This window comes from Stegostoma tigrinum, chromosome 18, assembly GCF_030684315.1.
Source record: "Stegostoma tigrinum isolate sSteTig4 chromosome 18, sSteTig4.hap1, whole genome shotgun sequence".
In the NCBI taxonomy this organism is placed as follows: Eukaryota; Metazoa; Chordata; class Chondrichthyes; order Orectolobiformes; family Stegostomatidae; genus Stegostoma; species Stegostoma tigrinum.
The window spans coordinates 42,276,068-42,298,633 of NC_081371.1; the positions used below are offsets into that span (position 1 = coordinate 42,276,068).

The 22,566-nt window shown below is 40.1% G+C and overlaps 1 protein-coding gene across 2 annotated transcripts in view; it reads left to right on the forward strand.

Moving 5' to 3' along the window:
- lrriq1 (leucine-rich repeats and IQ motif containing 1) overlaps positions 1 to 22,566 on the forward strand; it is a 220,694-nt gene that overhangs the window by 164,930 nt on the left and 33,198 nt on the right. For both annotated transcript variants that reach the window (XM_059652467.1, XM_059652466.1), the window contains one exon: positions 9,441 to 9,539. In XM_059652467.1, the coding sequence (XP_059508450.1) occupies positions 9,441 to 9,539 (99 nt within the window). The remainder of the gene's footprint in view (positions 1 to 9,440; positions 9,540 to 22,566) is intronic.

The following is a 22,566-nucleotide window of genomic DNA, read 5'->3' on the forward strand; positions in this document are numbered from 1 at the left end:
TCTTGATGTGCCCCATGAGGCTGACTTTCGTCAGTCTCAGAATATTCAGGAAAGGGAGGGAAAAGTAGCTGGCAAAGAATTTCTTTCCTAGTCACTCAACTATGCCTTTTGGCAGTCTGCCCATTGACAGTATCCATGGATCTGTCATTGTATTGGCGCCATTCTGCTTTCTGAATAAGAAAACAAAAATGAACAAAACTGAACTTTCAAAGTGGGAATTACAAACGTCAAAATAGAACATCAACACTTCTTAGTCCAATTGTCATGCTTCAATCAGGAAAATGTTTTAAAAATCTTGAACTTTTTTTGTTTGGCATTTTTTACAGTAAAATCCATCCCTAACTAAAGATAATATTCAATGCATCCTCTGTGCACAATAATCAGAAGATTTCACTGCATGCATCTTCCAAACTCACAATCACCACCGTCTAGAACGACAGGGGCAGCAGATATGTGGAAACACCAACACCTGCAAATTCCTTCCCAAGGCATTCACTGTCCTGACTTGGAAATGCATAACAGTTCCTTTAGCGTTGCTGGATCAAACTCCTGGAACTCCCTCCCCAATGGCATTGTGGGTCTACCTACAACAAATGGATTGCAACAGTTCAAAAAGGCAGCTTAACATCACTTTCTCAAAGGCAACAAGGGATAAGCAATAAATGCTGGCCCAGACCAACATTCCATGAATAAATAAGATAAATTATGTTATGACTTATTTTTCAAATCAACCTGTTCAGAAACGTCGTTACACACCTCTGCAGCAGGTGAAAACCTGTATTCCAATTAGCTACACTTGTTGCAATGGTGTCAACCATATCTGTAGACCTTGATACACCTAGAATTAGAATTAACTTTGATTGTCATGTCTACTCAAGTTCAGGGATACAAGAGTACAGGGTAAAAATTACAATGTCACCATTCACGGCACCAACTTAGGTAGAAAATCATAGTTACAAAATAGAAAAATTTTTTTAAAAGTTCAACATTACAGTTCTTCATAGTTGTGGTAAATACAGAAATAAAGTTAAAAGTTCATAATTACAATAGTTTTTTAGCCATGGGCCTGCAGTTGCTCCATTCTGGGCTTTCCCCACAAGGGCTCACACTCCCCACAAGGATTTGATCTCTCCCCACAATGTAAAGCAAGGGAGCTCGAGTAGTTGTGCCAACTGCTCCACCAGTAGGTGATTACATTGAGGAATAAATCCTATTCTAGAAAAAAAGTGGATGTGGTGGCAGGAAAGCTCATGGGAAGAAGGGGGCGAACTTAACATCCTTCTAGAAGTACAGTAACCAGTATGGTACACAACTCCAGATGTGGTCTCATTAATGCCCTGTTTAACTGCTGCATAACCTCCTCACTTTAGAGTTCACTTTAAAATAACCATCACCCATGTAAGAGGGGTATAATACAATATTTCTTCTGAGGGTTTGGTGTGTTTGGAGCTCAGTCTGAAAGGGCAGTAGAGGCAGATCAATCATAGTCTTGTTGGAGAGTGGGAGTAGGTTTGGGAAATTGAGGGGCCTTCCCCTGAACCAATTGGTATACAGCTATGGAGTAGCTGGGCCAAAAAGCCTGCATCTGTCCTATACATAATATATAAACAAAGGTTCATGATCTTTGAGCTATCTATGTGTTCAAAATCAATGTTACATTTCTATAAAGGCAAACTAATAATGTGGTTAACCAGACATTAAGATTTCCTTCCATACTAGTGAGGTCAATTCTCACCCTTTTCATTACAACACTCTTTGTTGACTTAGCATTGTCCCAAAGAGAACCATTATTCATGTAATGTTACAAGAGCACATTTCTCTTAGGTTTCTTAGGATATTATACAAGGACACTCCCATATCTGTTGCTTTCAGTAGTGCCATTGTTTCAGCAGCTAAGGTGGTTTTTACTCCGCTTATTTTTCTCTGATTCCCTGGTCAATGGAAAACATTTATTTACTCTTTCACCAAATGTGATAAACCCTGTCATTCCTGAATATCCTTTTGGAAGATTGTTATGTGAAGCGTCACTAATAACGAATAACTTCAGATGTTCTATAAAACATATGAATTAAAAACAAATAATGACTTAAATAGAGAATGACTTCTGTATTCTGAGGTGCAAGGAGATCTAGGTTTTCCAGTGCATTAGCCACAAGCTGTTAAAGTGCAGGTACAGCACATAATCAGGAAGGCAAATAGGCAAATAGGATGCTAGTTTTTATTAGGAGAGGAATTTAACGTAAAACTAAGGATCTTATGCTTTAGTTATACAGAGTATTGGTCAGATTATACATTATATATTATGCGCAGTTTTGATTTTCTGACTTATGGAGGCGTGTCAGAGGAGATTTATGAGATTGCCAACTGGAAAGAATATTTTGCCTTCTGAAGATAGGTTGGATATGCTGTGCTTATTTCTACTGGAATTTAGAAAGGAGAGGGGCATATTGAAGTGTATGAGATCCTGAATGGTTTTGATGAAGAATAGATAGGGAATGGTAGTTATAGTGTTTTTGGAGCTATTTCTGAAAGGATGCTGAAAGTGGTAATTGTAGGGGATTCTCTAATTAGGGGAATAGATAGCATCCTTTGTAAGCAGGATCGCGAGTCCTGCATGGTATGTTGCCTGCCCTGTGCCATGATAGAGTTTACGCTGCAATTTGAGAACGAGAAGCTGGAATCTGATGTAACAGTATTCCGGTTTATTATAGGTAACTACAGAGGCATGAGGGAGAAAGTGACCAGAATTGACTGGGAGAGGAGCCTAGCAGGAAGTACAGTGGCATAGCAATGGCAGGAGTTTCTGAGCATAATTTGGAAGACATAGCAAAAGTTCACCCTTAGGGAAAAGAAACATACTAAAGGTAAGATCAGGCAACCATAGCTGACAAGGGAAGTCAGGGACAACATAAAGGCAAATGAGAAAGCATATAATGCGGCAAAGGTCAGTCAGAGGATAGGGAAACCTGCAAAGATCAACAGAGAACAATGATAAAAGAAATAAGGATAGAGAAGATTAAATCTGAGGATAAGCTAGCCAGTAATACAAAAGAAGATTGCAAGAGTTTCTTTAGACATAAAAAGGTCAAAACAGAAGCAAAAGTGGACATTGAGCCACTGGAAAATGATGCTGGAGAAATAGTAATGGGGAACAAAGAACTAGCGGAGGAACTGAACAAGTACTTTGCGTCAGTCTTCATGGTGGAAGACGTGAGTAGCATCCTAAAAATTCAAGAGAGTTGGGGGACAGAATGAGCATGGTGGCCATCACCAAGGAGACACTACTAGAAAAACTGAAAGGTCTGAAGGAGGATAAATCCCCTGGAGCAGACAGACTGAGTTCTGAAAGAGATAACTGAAGAGACAGTGGAGGTATTAGTGGTGATCTTTCAGTAATTACTAGAGTCCGGGAGGGTCCCAGAGGACTGGAAAATCACTAATATAATCTCCCTGTTAAGAAGGGAGTAAGGCAAAAGATGGGAAATTACAGACCATTTAGCCTCACCTCGGTTATTGGTAAGATTATGGAGTCCATTGTGAAAGATGAGATTTCTGAATACTTGGAAGTGCATGGTAAAATGGGGCAAAGTCAACATAGTTTCATCAAGGAGAAGTCATGCCTGAAAAATCTGTTAGAATTATTTGAGGAGGTAACAAGCAGGTTAGACCAAGGAGACCCAATGGATGTTATCTACCTGGACCTCAAGAAGGCCTTTGAGAAGGTGCCACCCAGGAGGCTGATGCTTATGAAATAAGGGTTTGTGGTGTTAGTGGCAAGTTGCTAGTATGGACAGAAGATTGGCTGTTTGGCAGCAAGCAGAGAGTGGGGATATAAGTGTCCTTCTCAGGATGGCAGTTGGTAACTAGTGGTGTTCTACAAGAGTCAGTGCTGGGACCACAATTTTTCACTTTATACATTAATGATCTAGATGAAAGACCTCAGGGCATTCTGGCTAAGTTTGCAGAAACTACGAGAGTAGATAGAGGGACAGGTAGTACTGAGGAAGCAAGCAGGCTACAGAAGGATTTGGACAGGTTAGCAGAGTGTGCAAAAAATGTAGTAAATAGAATAAAACGTGGAAAAGTGTGAGGTCATGCATTTTAGAAGGAAGAACAGAGGCATTAACTATTTTCTAAATGGGGAGAAAATTCAGAAATCTGAAGTGCAAAGGGTCTTGAGAGACCTAGTCCAGGATTCTCTTAAGGTAAGCTTGCAGGTTGAATTGGTAGTTAGGAAGGCAAATACAATGTTGGCACTTATTTCAAGCAGACTAGAATGTAAAAGCAAGGATGTTCTTCTGAGGCTGTATAAGACTCTTGTCAGACCCCATGTAAGAATATTGTGAGCAATTTTGGGCCCTATACCTCAGGAAGAATGTACTGGTCCTGGAGTGGGTCCAAAGGAGGTTCACTAAAATGATCCCAGGAATGGAAGGCATAATATGTAGCAACATTTAGGGACTCTGGGTCTATGCTCGATGGTATTTTGAAGGATGAGGGGGGATGTAATCGAAACTTACAAAATACTGGATGGCCTGGACAGAATGGACATTGGGAAGATGCTTCCATTAGCAGGAGAGACCAGGACTTGAGGGCACAGCTTTAGAGTAAAGGGAAGCAGAATTGAGGAGAAACTTCTTCAGCCAAAGTGTGGTGAATCTCTGGAATTTATTGCCACAGAACGCTGTGGAGACCAGGTCATTGAGTATATTTAAGACAGAGACAGATAGGTTCTTGATTGTCAAGAGGAGCAGAGGTTATGGGGAGAAAGTGGGAGAATGGGGTTGAGAAACTTATCAGCTAGGATTTTAATGACAGAGCAGACCCGATGGGCTGAATGGCCTAATTTCTGCTCCGATGTCTTGTTTGCCTTATGGATGTTTACTGTTGTGGATGAGTCCAAAATTAGAGGACCCTGTTCTAAAATTAAGGGTTATATTTTAAGGATACAATGAAAGGTTTTCTTTTTCTGTATGGACTGTCCCAGTTTAGAACCTTCCATCTCAGATAGCAGACAAGGGATATTCTTTGAATATTTTTAAGGTAGATGTAGATAAATTCTTGTTAAGAACGCAAAGGGAATTAGGGATAAATGGGAATGCAGAATTTGGAATACAAACACTTCAACCATGACTTTATTGAATGGGAGAAAAGATTTGAAGGGCTGACTGACCTAATTCTGCTCTTACTTTGTGTGTTTGTAAATATTTTGGATTACTCCCAGTTGAAAAGTTATGAGAATACAGGGTGACTTGGACAGGGTAGGTGAGTAGACGGATGCATGGCAGATGCAGTTTAATGTGGATAAATGTGTGGTTATCCACTTTGGTGACAAGTACAGGAAGGCAGATTACTATCTAAATGGAGTCAAGTTAGGTAAAGGGGAAGTTCAACGAGATTTGGGTGTTCTTGTACATCAGTCAATGAAAGCAAGCATGCAGGTACAGCAGGCAGTGAAGAAAGCTAATGGCATGCTGGCCTTCATGACGAGAGGAATTGAGTAAAGGAGCAAAGAGGTCCTTCTGCAGCTGTACAGGGCCCTGGTGAGACCGCACCTGGAGTATTGTGTGCAGTTTTGGTCTCCAAATTTGAGGAAGGACATTATGGCTATTAAGCGAGTACAGCGTAGGTTCACAAGGTCAATTCCCGGAATGGCGGGACTATCATATGTTGAAAGATTGGTGTGACTGGTTTTGTATACACTTGAGTTTAGGAGGATGAGAGGGGATCTGATTGAGGCATATAAGATTATTAAGGGATTGGACAATCTGGAGGCAAGAAGTATGTTCCCATTGATGGAGGAGTCCAGAACCAGAGGACACAGTTTAAAAATAAGGGGTAGGCCATTTAGAACAGAGTTGAGGAGCAACTTCTTCACCCAGAGAGTGGTGGATATATGGAATGCTCTGCCCCAGAAGGCAATGGAGGCCAAATCTCTGGATAGTTTCAAGAAAGAGATAGATAGAGCTCTTAAAGATAGTGGTATCAAGGGCTATGAGGATAAGGCATACTGATTGTGGATGATCAGCCATGATCATAATGAATAGTAGTGCTGGCTCGAAGGGCCAAATGGCCTACTCTTGCACCTATTGTCTATTGTCTAAAACCTGAGTGCGCATTTATCTGAGTTTTTTTTTAAGGTTACAACTGTTCTCCAAACCTACTCAACCACAGCATATTTGAACATGATACTCCATTTGATTGACGATAAACAGGATTGGGTCTGATTGTTCGATTGTATTGGTGGTGCAATCAGACTTCTTAGCTGGGCGGTTTTTACCTTGTATGCAAGCTCCTCTTATTGAGAGGACTTTCCCCTATTTATTGAAATGTGGTTGACCTGCTCAAGTAAGATTGTCGATCCAAAGTCCTTCTGACTTATCACAGAATCATGGAATGCCACAGAATGTCGTAGAATCCCGATGGTGTGGAAACAGGCTTTTCGGCCTAGTAAGTCCACACCGACTCTCCAGAGACGATCACACCCAGAATCATCCCCTACTGTAAGGCTATAACCCTGGGCGTGTTATGCTTTAAATTTAATCTTATATATTTCAAGGCCCCTGAAGCTTGACCACCAACCTTAAACTCCTCTCTTCTTTAGATGTTCATGCATTACTCAAATTCTGCAGAAACTGTCCACAGAAAATTATCAACATGCATCATAAAGAAGCATGCCAGTTCCTCTCTGTGACACTAGGAATCTATGCAAGCTTGACACCTTAGCACAGTCCTACAATTAAAAGGCTATCTCTGAAGACATTTTTGCTTCTTGGAAATAGGCTGGTAAATTCCATTATATATTCTGATATTGAATACCCATCCTGATTTCTAAATTTATGTAAGTCTGATCATGCCTCATATGTATTTAACAGATTATTTATTAACATAATTTTTGCTCATAAATTTTAATAGATTATCCAGATTTCCTCTGTGTCCTTAGGCTCTGGGTCTGAAAATACTTTGCATCTGATTGTGTTTCAATCAGCAAGTAACTTTTTCAAGGCCATCTCCTGTGGCCAATATAACCACTTCATTTTTGCATTGTTCATAAGGTTCAGAACATTGATGGAAAATTGGATCCTGACACTTGACACTGGATTTCAGCTATTGTTTTCTGAATTAACTTAAATTACCAGCTTCTGTCTGAAATGTACTCTAGTGCTGACTTTTCCCAGGCCATGAATGACCTGAACCTGAACATTGGCTAGATATGTGGGAACATACAGTGAGAATGGAAAAGAAGACTTTTGATGTTGAAATAAATAGTCTGATTTTTCCACTCATCTCACCTCATTTGCATGCATGTTGCTATTTTCCCCAATAGCAAGAGAAACTAGATGGTGCTAATTCCTGACACAAAGGTCAGCGTGATTACTGGGCAGACAGAGCTTGCTGATACTTTCTCCATCCTGGCCAGCATTCCCTAACATCTCAAGACATGCTCAACGGGCATCGGTTACCAGTAGGCTCCACCCATGAAGGCTGGCATCGGCCAATCCCACCTCAACACACGGCAAATGTCCAACTCATGTATAATATAGTTCATTACCTTGATACTCCAATTTGGATCTCACCAATAACTTACATTGAAATGCAACTGTGAAGGGATATTCCTGTTTGGCAGCATTTGTCTGGTCTTTATTCTTTATTCATTCATGGGATGAGGGCATTGCTGGCTAGGCAGCATTTATTGGCCATCCCTAATTTCCCAGAGGGCAGTTAAGAGTCAATCGCATTGCTTTGGGCCTGGAGCCACACAGTACGCCAGACCAGGTAAGGATGGCAGCTTCCTTACCACTAGGCCATTGCATCCCCTGTCTGGTGCACAGTTGTGCTTTAAATATGGCACCAGCAGTGACAAAGTTCTAACAGCAGTGAGCACTTCTGCCACTGGTGAGCACAAGAAGCATGACATACAATTAACAAGGTAAGCAGCATAAAATTTGTGAGGGGAAACTCTCAAACTCATGAAGAGAAATCCTCTAAGAAGCTCCTCAAAACTAATAGTTAGCCAAATTTTGATAAATTCAATCCATAGTTTCTAATCTTCACCTGTAGGCAACTGTCCTCTGCTACCAATGTAAAATGGCTCCAAGCCCATCGGTGAGACAGAAAAATAAGGTACTTTACTTTATGGATAATTGCTCAGTCTTACAGCTCTTCCCTCGTGTTATAGATACTGTTTTATATATATTCATAGTTCCTTGAAAGTGGAGTTGCAGGTAGACAGGTTAGTGAAGAAGGCTGTTGGTGTAATTGCCTTTATTGGTCGGTGCATTAAGTATAGGAGTTAGAAGGTCATGTTGCAGCTGTACAGGACATCGGTGAGGCCACTTTTGGATTATTCTGTGCAAGGCTGTCACCCTGCCATAGGAAAGGTGTTGTGAAACTTGAAAGAGTTTGGAAAAGATTTATAAGGATGTTGCCAGTGTTAGCAGTTTTAAGCGATAGGGAGAGGCTGAATAGGCTGGAGCTATTTTCTCTGGAGCGGCGAAGGTTGAGGGATAATCTTACAGAGGCTTATAAAATCATGAGGGGCATGAATAGAGTAAATTAGACAAGGTCTTTTCCCTAGGGTGAGTGGTCGAAAACAAGAGGGGATAGGTTTGAGGTGATGGTGGAAAGATTTAACGGGGATCTAAGGTGACTTTTTCCACATAGAAGGTGATATCTGTATGGAATGAGCTGCCAAAGAAAGTGGTGAAGGCTGGTACAATTACAATATTTAAAATGTTTCTGAATGGGTATATAAATAGGAAAGGTTTAGAGGGATATGGGTGAAATACTGGCATATTGGATATGATTTTTCTGGGATAACTGGTCAGCGTGGACGTGGTGGACCAAGCAGTCTGTTTCCGTGCTGTACACCTCCACAACTCTATACTCCCTCATTGGTGCTGAGACAATTGATAGGCATCTGTTTCTATTTAACCTTAATTAAAGACATTAACAAGCTTAACAATGTGATTAAGCAGGCATTACCACAGGCCTTGCTTTACCTGCATGAATCACTCAGGTTCAGGGTGCCTGTTGTTACAATTAAATCTCAAAAATTGAGCTTCATTATGCTGTTGAAAGTGCTAACATAACTCCTTGGAGAAAAATGAAACAAAAATGTGAAGACGAATATTGAACAAAAGAGGGCCTGTGAATTGTGGAAAGGAGGTGATAAGGATAATTGCCAGCATGGCAAGAAACTGCATGAGAAAAGAAGTATGATGGTTTAAAGTAAGAAATTGTTGAAATTATGTGCTGAAAGCTGTGTTCAAATTCAGGGCCCTTTTTAAAATTGCTCATTCAACTAATTTGCAGGCCTGTCATCTTCAGCAAAGCATGAAGCAGTTGTGAGCTTCAGCAAATTTTTTAATACCCTGCTATATGATTCACTGTCATGCTGAAGTTCAGAATCTGATGATCTTCTCCTGTTCGTGTCCCAGATCCAGTTGTGCGACTGGCCTTGTTCAAGAACAAGAAAAGTAAATATTCCCCTGTGAAGCCAAAGAGGAAGGCATGTGATCGTGTGGAATGTTTTAGAGGTAAAAGACACTACCAGTATAATACCAACGTTTTGACAGCCACTTTTCAGGTCAAGCATTTATTTACTTTGGTCTGTGAAGGTGTGTAATGTATAAATTATCCTTAGGCAGTGTGTAAAACAGACCTCATCACATTGCCCAACTGCTCTATTCCCCACCTATATTCAATTCTGTTGAAACCTCTTAGTGTTTATTAAACAATGTGATTTTTTTTTGGTGGGGCGTGGCACCAGTGAAGAAACATCTAAATGGCATTGGCTTTTGCATCATAGTGCATTAAAATCACTAATCATTGTCAATGATGTAAATAGCATGCTTGCATCATTTATCCGTTCGTGTAAAATGCCAATATTGATCTGAAATGCATGCTTAATTTTTTTTATTTTGGATGGCTGGGGAAGCAGTTATGATTCAATATCAAGGTTACGAGCTTCAGCTGATGCAGTGTAAATAGTTGATACGCTACTATGAAGGGATCTCTCCAGGCGGGCATTCGTTATGTGGGTCATGGTCTGACTTGCATGGCACCAGCTGCAATTCTAGCTCTTCTGCATCTTCTATTCATGGAGCAAGTGGCCATGTTTTCCCTGACCCATCCTCAAGTGGTTGAAAATTGCTGAGATTTTCTGTAGGACACTGAAACCTGGGACTTCATCATTACTACCAATAGCCAGTTTGTGTTTGCCATGTTTTCAGTTAACCAGAAGGTGTAACATCAAGAGCTGGAGCTGTCATCAGTTTGTAGGGTATGGAATGTATTCTAGTTGGACTATGGAATTTCAGCCAGTGCATGGATCAATGGAATTGCTTTGTTAACAATCAGCTAATAGCATTTTTGCAGTGTTTCGTTCACAGACACCAGGATTTGGTGCATGCTAGCACAGGATGCCATGCGACTGGTTTGGTCTTAACATTCCAGAAGTAATCCTCATGACATTCTGGGGATGGATAGCTACCATGTTTATGGGGTGACTACTGTTTTAGTATGAACCGGAGTAATTGAAGCAGTGCGTAGCATATTGACTCTGCTTTCAGAGGTGGTACCCTTCAGTTTTCTTAGATGAGGCAACTTTCGTGTTAACTTTAGCTGCAGTATTCTGGAGGTGCTGCTGGTAGCTCAATATGCAATCAGGAATAATTCCAAGGTATTTTGGCATTGACTTGTGAATGACTGGTCAGCCGCAGAGATGGACAGGAACATTTTTCGCTTGCCTTTAAATTGTTCGGGTGGAAAGCTGAACCATGCATTCAAGAACACGTTTTAATAAGTAATTGCCCACTATATTCTCTGACTTTCACCAAAATTAAACCATTTGTCTCCTCATTCTCTTGGCTACCAACAATCTGATATTCAATGGCACAACCGACACTGAAACTCCCACGATCAACGTTGAAGGGTTTACCACTGACCGGAACTGAATTAGCAAAAAAATGCAATGACTGTAAGAGTATAGGGACTAGGAACCTGCAGCCAGTAGCTCATCTTCTGATTCCCTAAAACGCTTCGACTATTTACAGACATAAGTCAAGAGTCTGAAACTCTCCAATTTGATATTCTCCAGTTGCCAGGATGAGTGCAGCCCTGATAATGAAAAGAAGAGTTGACACCATCCAGAAAAATGCAGCCAGCTCGACTGGCAATGCATTCACTCCCTCCACCACCAATGCCCAACGGCAGCATTGTGTATTATTTCCAAGATGCGCTGCAGAAACTCGCCAGGGCTCCTTTAAACAGCACCTTCCATACCCACGACTGCTAACAACTAGAAGAACAAGGTTAACAAATACATGGGATCACCACCACCTGCAACTCTCCTCCAAACCAATAACCTATCCTGACTTGAAAATACATTACCGTTCCTCCACTTTCACTGGGTCAAAATCCGGGAACTCCTTCCTTAATGGCTTTGTGGGACTAACTGCAAAAATGTACTGCAGCTCATTGTCACCTTCTCACGGCAAACAGGGATGGAGAATAAATGCTGGCCAATCTGTGAAGCCCATATCCCAAGAATAAATGAAGTAAAAACCAAGATTTGTTTTAAAAAATGTCTAGTAGTATGAAACTGGAAATTCTCTATTCTTAAAAATGATTTGTTCTCTTTCTACATAGTGTGATGGATGTTTATAGTACATTATTGTTGTTGTTTGAGAATTCGTGTTCTAAAGTTGATAAAAAGTAGATTTCAGTTTTCAGTTCTGTGATGGTCCTACTTTAATTTAAAGTTCAGAGACATTTTAAACAGTCAGTTCAAAGCAGCGTTTATAAGTCACATGAGTTTAGTAAGCCACGCAGGGAGTTAATTGCTAAGGTCATGGCTGACCTGACTTTCATGACCTCCAAAGAGAAGGGGCAGGGGCTCATTAGAAGCAGGTTGATGCAGAAAGAAATTATCCATAGCACCGAGGTGCTGTTAAAATAAGGAAGATGAAAGAGTAGAAACTAAAAGTGATATAAAATATATTTAATTGTATTAAAATTAGCCATGTTAGAGGCAATTGTTGTAAATTAAATGGGAGACTTATTGCAGTAGTATATCACTTAAGCATGTGTCAGGAAAGGAACTCAGAACTTGATATTAAAACCATAGCAGTGGTAAGGGTGGAGCATGATCCCTTTTAAACCTTTACGAAGGATTGGTCAAGACATTTAGTAAATTCTTCCTTAAGCCTTACAAAAGAGAATTGAACTACTGAAGGTTCTGAATATATCCTTTCAAAAGGGGAGGTGAGTTATTTTGTTGTTCTTCTAACTAAGGAGGCGACAATAAAGATATTGAGACATTGGAGCAGGTTAGTCACTGGTGTTTGCTGATGAGACAACTTACCCTCCACAGGAACTGATGATGGAATTATTGTTCAGAGATACTTACGGAGGTTTCAAACCAGCTCCAAAGTACCCAGTTAGAGATAATAGGAGGAACATCATGGATTATTTCATGAGTGCACTGTGAGTAAATCTCAGGCTCATAATATTAGACAGGAAAGGGAAGAGTCTATGCTAAAGAAAGTTGATGCGGTAATTCCATTATCAGACTTTTCTTGAAAATGTAACTAAAAAGGAGGAAGGCAAAGAGAATGATGCTGACATGTTTAGCCCACATTCTTTGATAGAAATTCAACAAAAGGATCCTGAGTTGAGAAAGTCATTCCAAGCAGCCTATTCAGAAATTAAATCAGAATCAATACTTGAATGTTAATGGGAAACTTGAGACCACCACAAACACTGACCAGCGAGGAATAGGAAGTTGCTCATTAGGTGGTAATCGTTGATATAGAGTCATAGAGGTCCACAGTACAGAAAAAGATCTTTCAACGCATCCTGTCTACTCTGGTCCCAAACAGCCACTTAACCATTCTAATCCCATTCTGCAGCACTTGGCCCATAACCTTGATGTGCAAAGGCACAACTAAATCCTTCTTCAATGTTATGAGGATTTTTGTCTTTTACCATCCTTACAGACAGTGAGTTTCAGATTCCTATCATTCTCTAGGTGAAATTTTTTTTCCTTACATCTCCACTAAACCTCCTGCCCCTTTTCTATACCCATGGTCATTGATTTCTCCAGCAGGGGGAAAGCTTTCTTCCTGTTTATCCTGCCTATGCCTCTTATAATTTTATATGTCTTAATTTTGTCCCCTCCTCAGTCTCCTCTGCTCCCAGGAAAAGCAGCACCCCAGTCTATCCAATCTCTCTTCATAACTAAAACTTTCCAGCCCAGGCAACGTTCTGGTAAATTACCTCTGTATCTTCAACAATGCAATCACATCCCTCCTATAATGTGGATTCCAGAACTGTAAACAATATTCTGTATGTCGCCTGAAACCAACATTTTTTATGTAGTTCCAATAAAAATTACTTGCACCCATGTGCCCTCTTAACCACTTTATCTGCTCGCCCTGTTACCATCATGGATGGGTACACCAAGGTCACTCTGATCCTCAGTGCTTCACAGGGTCATCCATTTTTTTCATTTGTTCCCTTGCCTTGTTCGTCCCACCCAAGTGCAGCACCTCACACTTATCTATACTGAATTCCATTTGCCACTGATCAACCTATCTGACTAAGCTGCTTGTATCCTTCTGTAGTCCAAGGCTATATTCTGTACCGTTCACCATCCCAGCAATTTTCATATCAGTGGTGAATTTCCAGGTCAATATTCTGACATTCAAGTCTAATTTGTTTACATATACCACCAACAGCAAGGACTTCAACACTGATCCCTGTGAAACTCCATTGGACATGGACTTCCAGTCACAAAAAACACCCCTCAACCATCACCCTCTGCTTCCTGCTACTCAGTCAATTCTAGATCCAATTAGCCAAATTTCCTTTGATCCCACAGATACTTGCCATTTTTATCAGTCTCCGAAGGAGGACCTTATCCAAAGCCTTGCTGAAGTCAAAGTGGATTATGTCAAATACTTGGTCCTCACCCATGCACCTGATTACCTCTTTGAAAAATTCAGTTGGCCAGACACAATGTCCCTTTTACAAAGTTAAATTGTTAACTATTCTTGTTTAAGCCCTGCCTTTTCGAGTGCAGATTATGAACCTCAGAATTGTTTCCAGTAGTTTCCCTAATCTGTGATTAGACTGACTGCTCTGTAGTTTCCTGGTTTATCCCTTACTCTGTCTGAATATCAAAACAAGATTTTACAAGTGTCTTATGAAATTTCATGGTGGGTCTTGTGGGTATTAGGAAAGCACAGATTAAAATACAAAACATATCAAGTAGTGGGGAAATTCCAACCATGAATTAATGGTACCTTTTTAGTTCTAGTACCAGCTTCTGAAGAAGAAGTTGGCAGAGTCTTAGTAGATTGTGTACGATCCCCTACCTAAAACCAGAAATGAAAATCAGTTTTCTGAGGCAGTAACTTTGCACAAAATTATGACAAATGGTGGTGGGGAAGTTGTAGAGTTGGTTCAATTTTTTTCTAAGATGTACTTTACTCTGGAAAATACAATCAAATCAATCTCTAGCTTATTCAAAGAAACAGTGAATAGCTTGGGCATAAAACACATTACACCATTTGCTTATCACACACAATTTCAAAATGCATTAGAAAGATGGCGCCAAACTTAAAAGGTCGTGGTTAAATCTTATTGTCAGGAATGTCCTAATAGTTAGATTAAAGGAATTCCCTTGTTACAGTTTACCATTAGGGGTGTCCCTATTGAGTCCTCAGAATTCAGTCCTTTAAATTGATATACAGTTGTGAAATGACAGGACCCTTTAAATTAACTGAAGCTCAAAACAATGCTCAAGCAATAAGTGTCCTTGACTGTAGATAAGTGTATTTTGCATATCTTTGATCTGTGACATTGCTGACTGGAGCCAAGATGTTGCAGTTTAATGTGGAGAAGATTGAGGCTACAGGTATTATGCAGTGAGTGTGGAAGGACCTGCCCTCTTAAATTAACTACACTTGCATCCACCTTGAATGTAAGAGTCAGAATCATCACTGATGATCTGCAGCAAACTTCTATCTGTCAGTTTTTCAAGGGGCCACACTGCCGTTTAAGGCTGGGCGGTATATAATGGGAAGTTCACATCTCCGTGCTCTATCATGCTGCATTGGCTGCTGACCGAAGCTGCACAAAGTGCTGCCCCTCTCAGCTTAAGCACTATTCTACAGGATGCTACATGCGACATGCCAAGCTAGCCACCTGGGGAGGTAATTGCTAAGGTGTTTACTGACTTATATTCTACGCCCTGCATTTCAGGGCAGTGTTGAAGCTTATGCACACTCCGAAGGCAGTTGAAGGCTAATCAATCATGCAAAGGTGCAGAGGAGGTGCCTCAGGGTTGGTCTCAAGCTGCTATTGATTATGATCAACTGCAGCACACAACAATCAGAGGAAAAGCAAAAACAAATCTATCAACAATAAAAATCTGATTTTTAGATTGTTGACTCAATTTCCCAATTTTTGTAGCATTGCCCAACACTGCTTGAAGGACTGAAAATCTGCCTTTTATGTTCAGTATTGGCTGTACAACATTTTGAAGCCTACATGTCAAATGACTGCAGAGACTGAGGTCCAAAATTTATTAGAGATAATGGGAACTGCAGATGCTGGAGAATCCAAGATAACAAAGTGTGAAGCTGGATGAACACAGCAGGCCAAGCATCATCTCAGGAGCACAAAAGCTGATGTTTCGGGCCACCGTCAGCTTTTGTGCTCCTGAGATGCTGCTTGGCCTGTTGTGGTCATCCAGCTTCACACTTTGTTATGCAAAATTTATTAACTTTCTTAGCAAGGTTTCAATTTTGTTAGCCTTTAAAGCTGCAGCCATGCTTTTGTAAAATTTATTCATATAGTTAAAAAGAGGCATTATCATTGTGAATGCAAACATGGAGAAAAATGAATGTCTTGTTCAAAATTATGTTGTGTAGAATATAATTGCTATGGAAAGTCCTTTTTATATTTAATGTAAACTTATTGTTGCTGTCAAAATAAAATCAGAATTAAGAAAATAGAAATAGTGGTGTGGAAATTATGATAAAAAGGAAAATGCCTCTTGAAGATATGTTTTCATTTTTTTATTGGCAGGAGGTGATGATGAAAGTTCATAATATGTTGTTGTTACTTGCAAACTTGGGTTATTTAGCAGAAGAAGAGTGTATTTTAGTTTTCAGTTCGATGAAGCTCTAAAGACCAGAAAATTATTTTGAATAATGGTTTCAAAACCGTGTTCATAATTCATGTGATTTTAGCTACATAGCAAGCGGGTCACCTGGGGAGGTAATTGCTAAGGGGTTTACTGACTGGTTTTTTACAACCACTAGAGGGAGAGGATACCAGAAACTGGCTCCTGCGGAGAGAAAAGATTTGAAACAGCCAAAGTCCTGTTACTAGTAACTTGCAAGCAGCTAAGGCCAGGAATACATTCTGAATTACTTAGAGGTTTGTGAGAAGTTAGCTCCAGAAGGATATACAAAACTTTTGAAGACATGGCTTTAGACAACCTGGAAGCTTATCAGCTCAGTTGGCTGGCAACTGGTTTGCAATGGAAAGTCACTCCAACTGCACGGGTTCAGTTCCCACTCCAACTAAGGTTATCATGAAGATCTGTTACCTCAAATTCGCCAATCACCTGAGGCTCAGTGACTCTTAAGTTTAAACCACCATCAGTCATCTCTCTCCCCTAATAAGAAACAATCCCTATGACCCTCTGGGTATAAAACACTTCACCTTCATACACTCAAACTCTGCAGCACTGCTTACACAGAAAGCAGGCTGCATGTGCTTCAACCAAAATAGTTGCGTCTGAATGTCAAAGGGGAAGAGTCCTTCATGGAATCAAGGAAGACTAACATCTCCCAGGGACTTCAGCAACACTCAGTCATGGGCATCTCCCAATCTCAGTCCAGGAGGCTGGCCACAATCAATGACATGCTTTGTCCGACCTGAGTTCAGGGGTCTATATCCACAATCTGTCCTGTAGGTCGGCTGTAATCAGTCCATGATTCACAAAGGCTGAGCTGGGACATTGCCTGCTAGGTGTGAGCTCAGCAGGGCTTTTGTCATCGGTCAGTGTGGGTGGTGAACCACAATCAGTCCTGAGGATTTGACAGGAAGTGTCATGGAGACTTACCGGGGTAGTCCATGCAGTGTAGCAGGAAGTGAGGACCTCAGGTCTTGGAATGGGCTGTACTGTCAGTGATGCCAAATGGATAATAACAATGAAGGGGGCAAATGCAAGCCACTCAGTCATATCAATTGCTTAGAAAATCTCAAAAAGGGAATGGAACCAGTCAGACCATTTGGCATTGAATATGCCACTGGAAATGAAAACTGAAAACTCAGCCCTATGGGCTCTGCAAAGTCCTCCTTACTAAGATCTGGAGATCAGTGCCAAAATTGGGAGAGCTGCACCACAAGCTAATCAAGCAACAAAGTGATACTCATGGAATTATACTTTACAAATGATGTCCCAGACAATGCAATCACTACCTTGCCCTGCCAGCAGGGCACACCCACTACAGGTGACTGAACAGACGTATGCTGGCAGGTAAGAGTTGCCATGGGAGTATTTAATATTAATTCCAGACCATGTGAAATTACATGGCATCAGGTCAAACATGGACAAGAAAACCTCCTCCTGATTACGACATTCCGCTCCTTTCCTTGGCTGATGAATCAATTCTCCTCTACAGGAGGAAGCACTGAAGTTATAAGGGCACAGAATGTACTATGGGCAGGAGGCTTTAATGTCTGTTCACCAAAACTGGCTCGGCAGTCTCACGACTTACCGTGCTGTTCAAGTCCTAAATGACACAACTGCAAGGCTTGATCTGTAGCAGTTTGTGAGGGAATCAACAAGAAGGAAAAATATACTTGATTGCTTCCTCACCAATCTGCTGCTGCATGACAGTATTGGCAAGAGAGACCATCGGACACACTACATCATATTGTGTAGCACTATCACCGTGCTAAGTGGGATAGACTTCAAACAAATTTGAAGTTCAAGACTGCGTATCCATGGGATGCTATGGGCCATCAGCAGCTGATTGGACAAACTGGCCCAGCACATCCCCCAATCTACTATTCACATCAAGCCAGGGCTTGAACCCTTCTAAATGGAGAGTATAGGAGGCACGCCAAGAGGATCACCAAACATACCTAATAATGAGGTGTCAACAGTGTAAGCAAGCAAACAGTGTAAACAGCAGGTGACTGAGCATTGTGATTCAACAACCAAGTGATCATATCTAGGCACATAAGGAAGGCCAGTTCTTGGCTCGTAGTGTTTGAAGTAGTGCGCAGCTAGGCTTGAAATACTATGCTAGTGGTGTAAACAGCCCAGATTCCTGGCAGTGCTGGGAACTTCTGTCTCTACTGCCACCTGATTGCACAAGCAAGGTGCCATAGATCCGAGATGAGCAATGGAAGGTTACATAAGAAATAGTAGAATGAATCATGAAAGGAAACTCTCCATGAAACACTATAGACAACAGTTAGCCTCGAAGTTGGAAAATTTCATCCCTCGTTTTTATAGTTAATCAATAATTTTGTTTTTTATTAAAGGAATCTGATGATGGATCTCTTCATTCTGAACCTAATACAGATGACACACTTAATTAGCCAGATAAGTAACTGGCATAACATTTAATGGGACTACAGAGGAACAGTGTATCCCTTCAACCACTGTCTTAAAAATGCAAAAATACTGCCTTGTGTATCTGGATGCTTATCTGTCCTCTTTTATTCTCTTGTGGAAAGTGGGCCTTGCTGGCTAACTAACTTTCATTGCCCTTGAAAAGATGGTAGTGAGCTACCTGTTTGAACTGCACCAGTCCATGTGCCATAGGTTGGCTCACAATGTCCTTAGAGAGGGGATTCCAGGATTTTGACTCAGTGAAGTGAAGGAACAGCGAGACATTTCCAAGTCAGGATTGAGAATGGCTTAGAGGGGAACTTGCAGCTGGTCGTGTTCCCAGACATCTGCTGCTCTTTTCCTGAGTAGTCAGTGGTTTGGGAGATGCTGATGAAGGAATCTTGCAGGAGCATATGCAGTGCATCCTGTTGATGGTATACACCACTATTCAAGAGTGTGATTGTAGAAAATGGATAATGAGATGCTAATCAAGAAATCTGCTTTGACCTGGATAATGCCAAGTTTCTTGCGTGTTGTCAGAGCTGCACTCATCCAGGCAAGTGCATAGTGTTCCATCACATTCTTGTATTGTGCCTTTATAGATGGCGGAATGGCTTTTGAGAGGTGGCCATTGAGTTACATCCCACAGAATCCCAGTCTCACACCAGCTTTTACATGTCCACAGTATTTATTTGTTGTTCCACTTCAGTTTCTAGTCAATGAGAAACCTCAGGATGGTGATGGGGTGTGGAATTCAGTGATGGTAATGCCATTGAATGTTGAGGGGCAATGATTGAATTATCTCCTATTGGACATGGTCATTACTTGCCACAAATGTATTGAATATGTAGTTCACAACTGAATACGTGTTGTATATTCATATGGTATCTAAGATTAATAGCACTCTCAATGTATCCAAGAGCTCAGCTCCAGAAGGAGTGTGGAAGAACAAGCATGAAATGCGGTCCCATCAGTTATAGCGTCATTAAAAAGTCTCAAAAGCAACATATGCCTCCTGTGTTTGCAACCAAAGAGAACAGATATCTACTCAAAATATTGCATAAGCCTTATTCAAATTGAGTTACTTTCTTGTGCCAGATGCCAACCTTGTGGATTTTTTTCTAATAATTCAATGCTTATACTTTATTAAAATAATGCCCTTTTATGATGATGAATTATAGCCTGTACATTTCATTGTATTTTTGACTGTTAAATGATTTTTGGTTGGCCACAACTTCAGACTCCAACATCAGTAGTTCTTACTATCTCTGAGTGAGTTATAACTAAATATGTCTTTTAAAAAAGGGTGAAGATCTTTGTTTTGTTTTCCTTATTCAAATTCCCCATCTCTAATTTACAAAAGTATTATTACACTTCACATTATGATCTAAAAGCTGTCAGAGCCATCTCTTCCAGCATTGTATCCCAAAATTATCAGCTGGTCAGATTGCTCTGTTGAATATAATAGTATCAAAGCCAATGTCTAAGTCATTCCACTGTAAAGGCTGCAGCAGGAAGCTTGGTGGCATTCTGTGGTGAGGCCAGATAAAGGGAAAAAGATGGGGGCACAGAAACTGGTGGGGGTGGGTTTGCGGCTGGAGGTGTTGTGGGATGGAGAGGGAAGACAATACCATGTAAGCAGCACTTAACTCCAACTTTTCAATTAAATTCGTCATAGCTGTTAGACAAGTTTAAGTGAAACTACGTCTGTGCCAGTATTTCCTTTTGAAAGACAGTTTGGGATTATGCAACATGCTTAATTTTAAAAAATATGACTAGAGGCCATCAACTGTCAAACTAGTATTAAAGCACATACAAGAGAGAGTTGAAAGTGTTGAAATGGAAAAAAGTTTGTTTATGAAAGCTGTTTTTCAATTCGTTTCACATCTGTGCAAGCTCGTTATAACATAGTTGTGTGTAATCAATAAGTGAAATATATAAGTTTATGAAACTATGGATTTAATGGCTCTCTCAGAGCGTAAAGTGATAGGGACTTCAAGCAGGTAGATACAGCCAGCAAAATCTAGAAAGGGACTAGAATAACATAAACACATGGAGTTGGATAACTTGGAAAAAATCTGTGTTGTGTTTGTGTTAATCATCTCCAGAAGAAATCTAAACTGATACTTGAAACATAAGACTTCTTGGAGAAAGCAGCAAAGGCCTGAGGCATTGGTGATCTCAAGGAGCTCTCTATGGGTCAGAGCCACTTTTCTGGCAGAGTGCAAGCCTAGTTCACAGCATTACTTCTCAGAGAACTGTAAAACACTGCAAGAGTTATGCTGTGTATGCTTGCAGTATTTAATTCATTTTCATTTTGATTAAATGCCTCATTATTAGTTAAAGAATGAAATTGGAAATTAAATGTGTACCTGATTTCTGAGCATCCATTTACAAACTTATGATACTGATTTCTTGTACATTTATATATTTTTATTGGAATTCTGTATTATGCTAGCCGTATCTAGCATTTGAAATGAGTTTTACCTTTTCTAAAAAAAAATCATTTTTAAAGGTTTGCTCAGAATTGAAATGTGTCAGCAAAAGTTCCATGCTGTGTGTATTCATGCTGTAGAGAAATATTATTTTATAACATTGCATGTTATTATCTTACATTAGCACTTCCACTGCAGTTTGGGTAAACTGATAAAATTGTGACCAACTTTGTGCTTAACATTTTTTCGTAAGACTTTGATTTCTGCGTACTACCAATATTATTTTGCACGAGAAAGTATCTATATACTATAACAACAATTGTAATTCTTTCTTAAATGCTTGCAAGAAGGTCAGCACTACCATTCCTTCTCCTTTATGTAATAATAAAAGCAAATGGTTTTACAATCAAATACTTCAGTGTCACAGCAGTGCATGATTCAAAGAAATCATGCTTATGTCTTCTTTATTCTATCAGTTTGTAATATTTAATAGATCAATTTGGCCATCCATCGCATATTATTGAATATTTTATATATCAGATGGTGACAGCATGGAGCTATTTAGTAACAGCCTGGAGCAATATTGCCAAAGTAACAAAACAAATAGAATGTGATATTTATGGAACAATGTAGCGTGACAGTCATTGATGAACAACATAATCCAAAAAATTCTTGGGACAGAAGTCCACTTTATATGCAATATTTTCTGAAAGGTTGTGAAAGATTATTGCAATCAAAAATGTGCCTAACCTATTCATCTCTAAAATATGCTTCCTTCTCTGTTAATTTTGATATATTGTTTCACATTTGATCACATAATTTGTAAATGTAGAATTTAAACCAGTTGAATACAATAGATACGCCTGTCCTGATTCTTTTAACTTGGGGCGCATATATGGAGGCCGAGGCATGTAACACATTCATGTCAAGCCACCCCATGAGACCCAAAGACATTTGTACTCCTGCTACTCCTTACTGTGTTTGAGTTACAATTCCACCAGAAACCAATGGGCATGACTACATGGATGGTGTGTGGAAGCAGGATTTTTTGATGGTTGGAGGCCACTGTACAGAGCCCAAGAAAACAGTTGTTTGGGGAAGGAGAGACACACAATTTTTCAAAATGCCCAAAAAAACATACTAACTTCTTGGCTTACAAAGAAACTTGTTGAAAAAGTTAAAAAAAAACTTCCTTCCTGGAGCTCCTCTGTTGCTGACCTTTTTTATTGCTGACTTTCTCAGGTGGTACTAACATTGGCTGAATCTCATCTGACTGTGAATTAAAATCACATTTGTGCCACCAGATTCCTTTTCATATTTATGAGACAGCAAACAGCACCAGTACATCTCAAAGTGCAAGATATAACTTAATGGCAGGTAAAGTGTAGTGTGAATCAACCAAAATTACTGCCTTTCACTTCCCACACATTCTGTTCTCGATGTTTGCAAGGGATTAACTTGAGGCTTTTAGGCTACAGCTTTCAA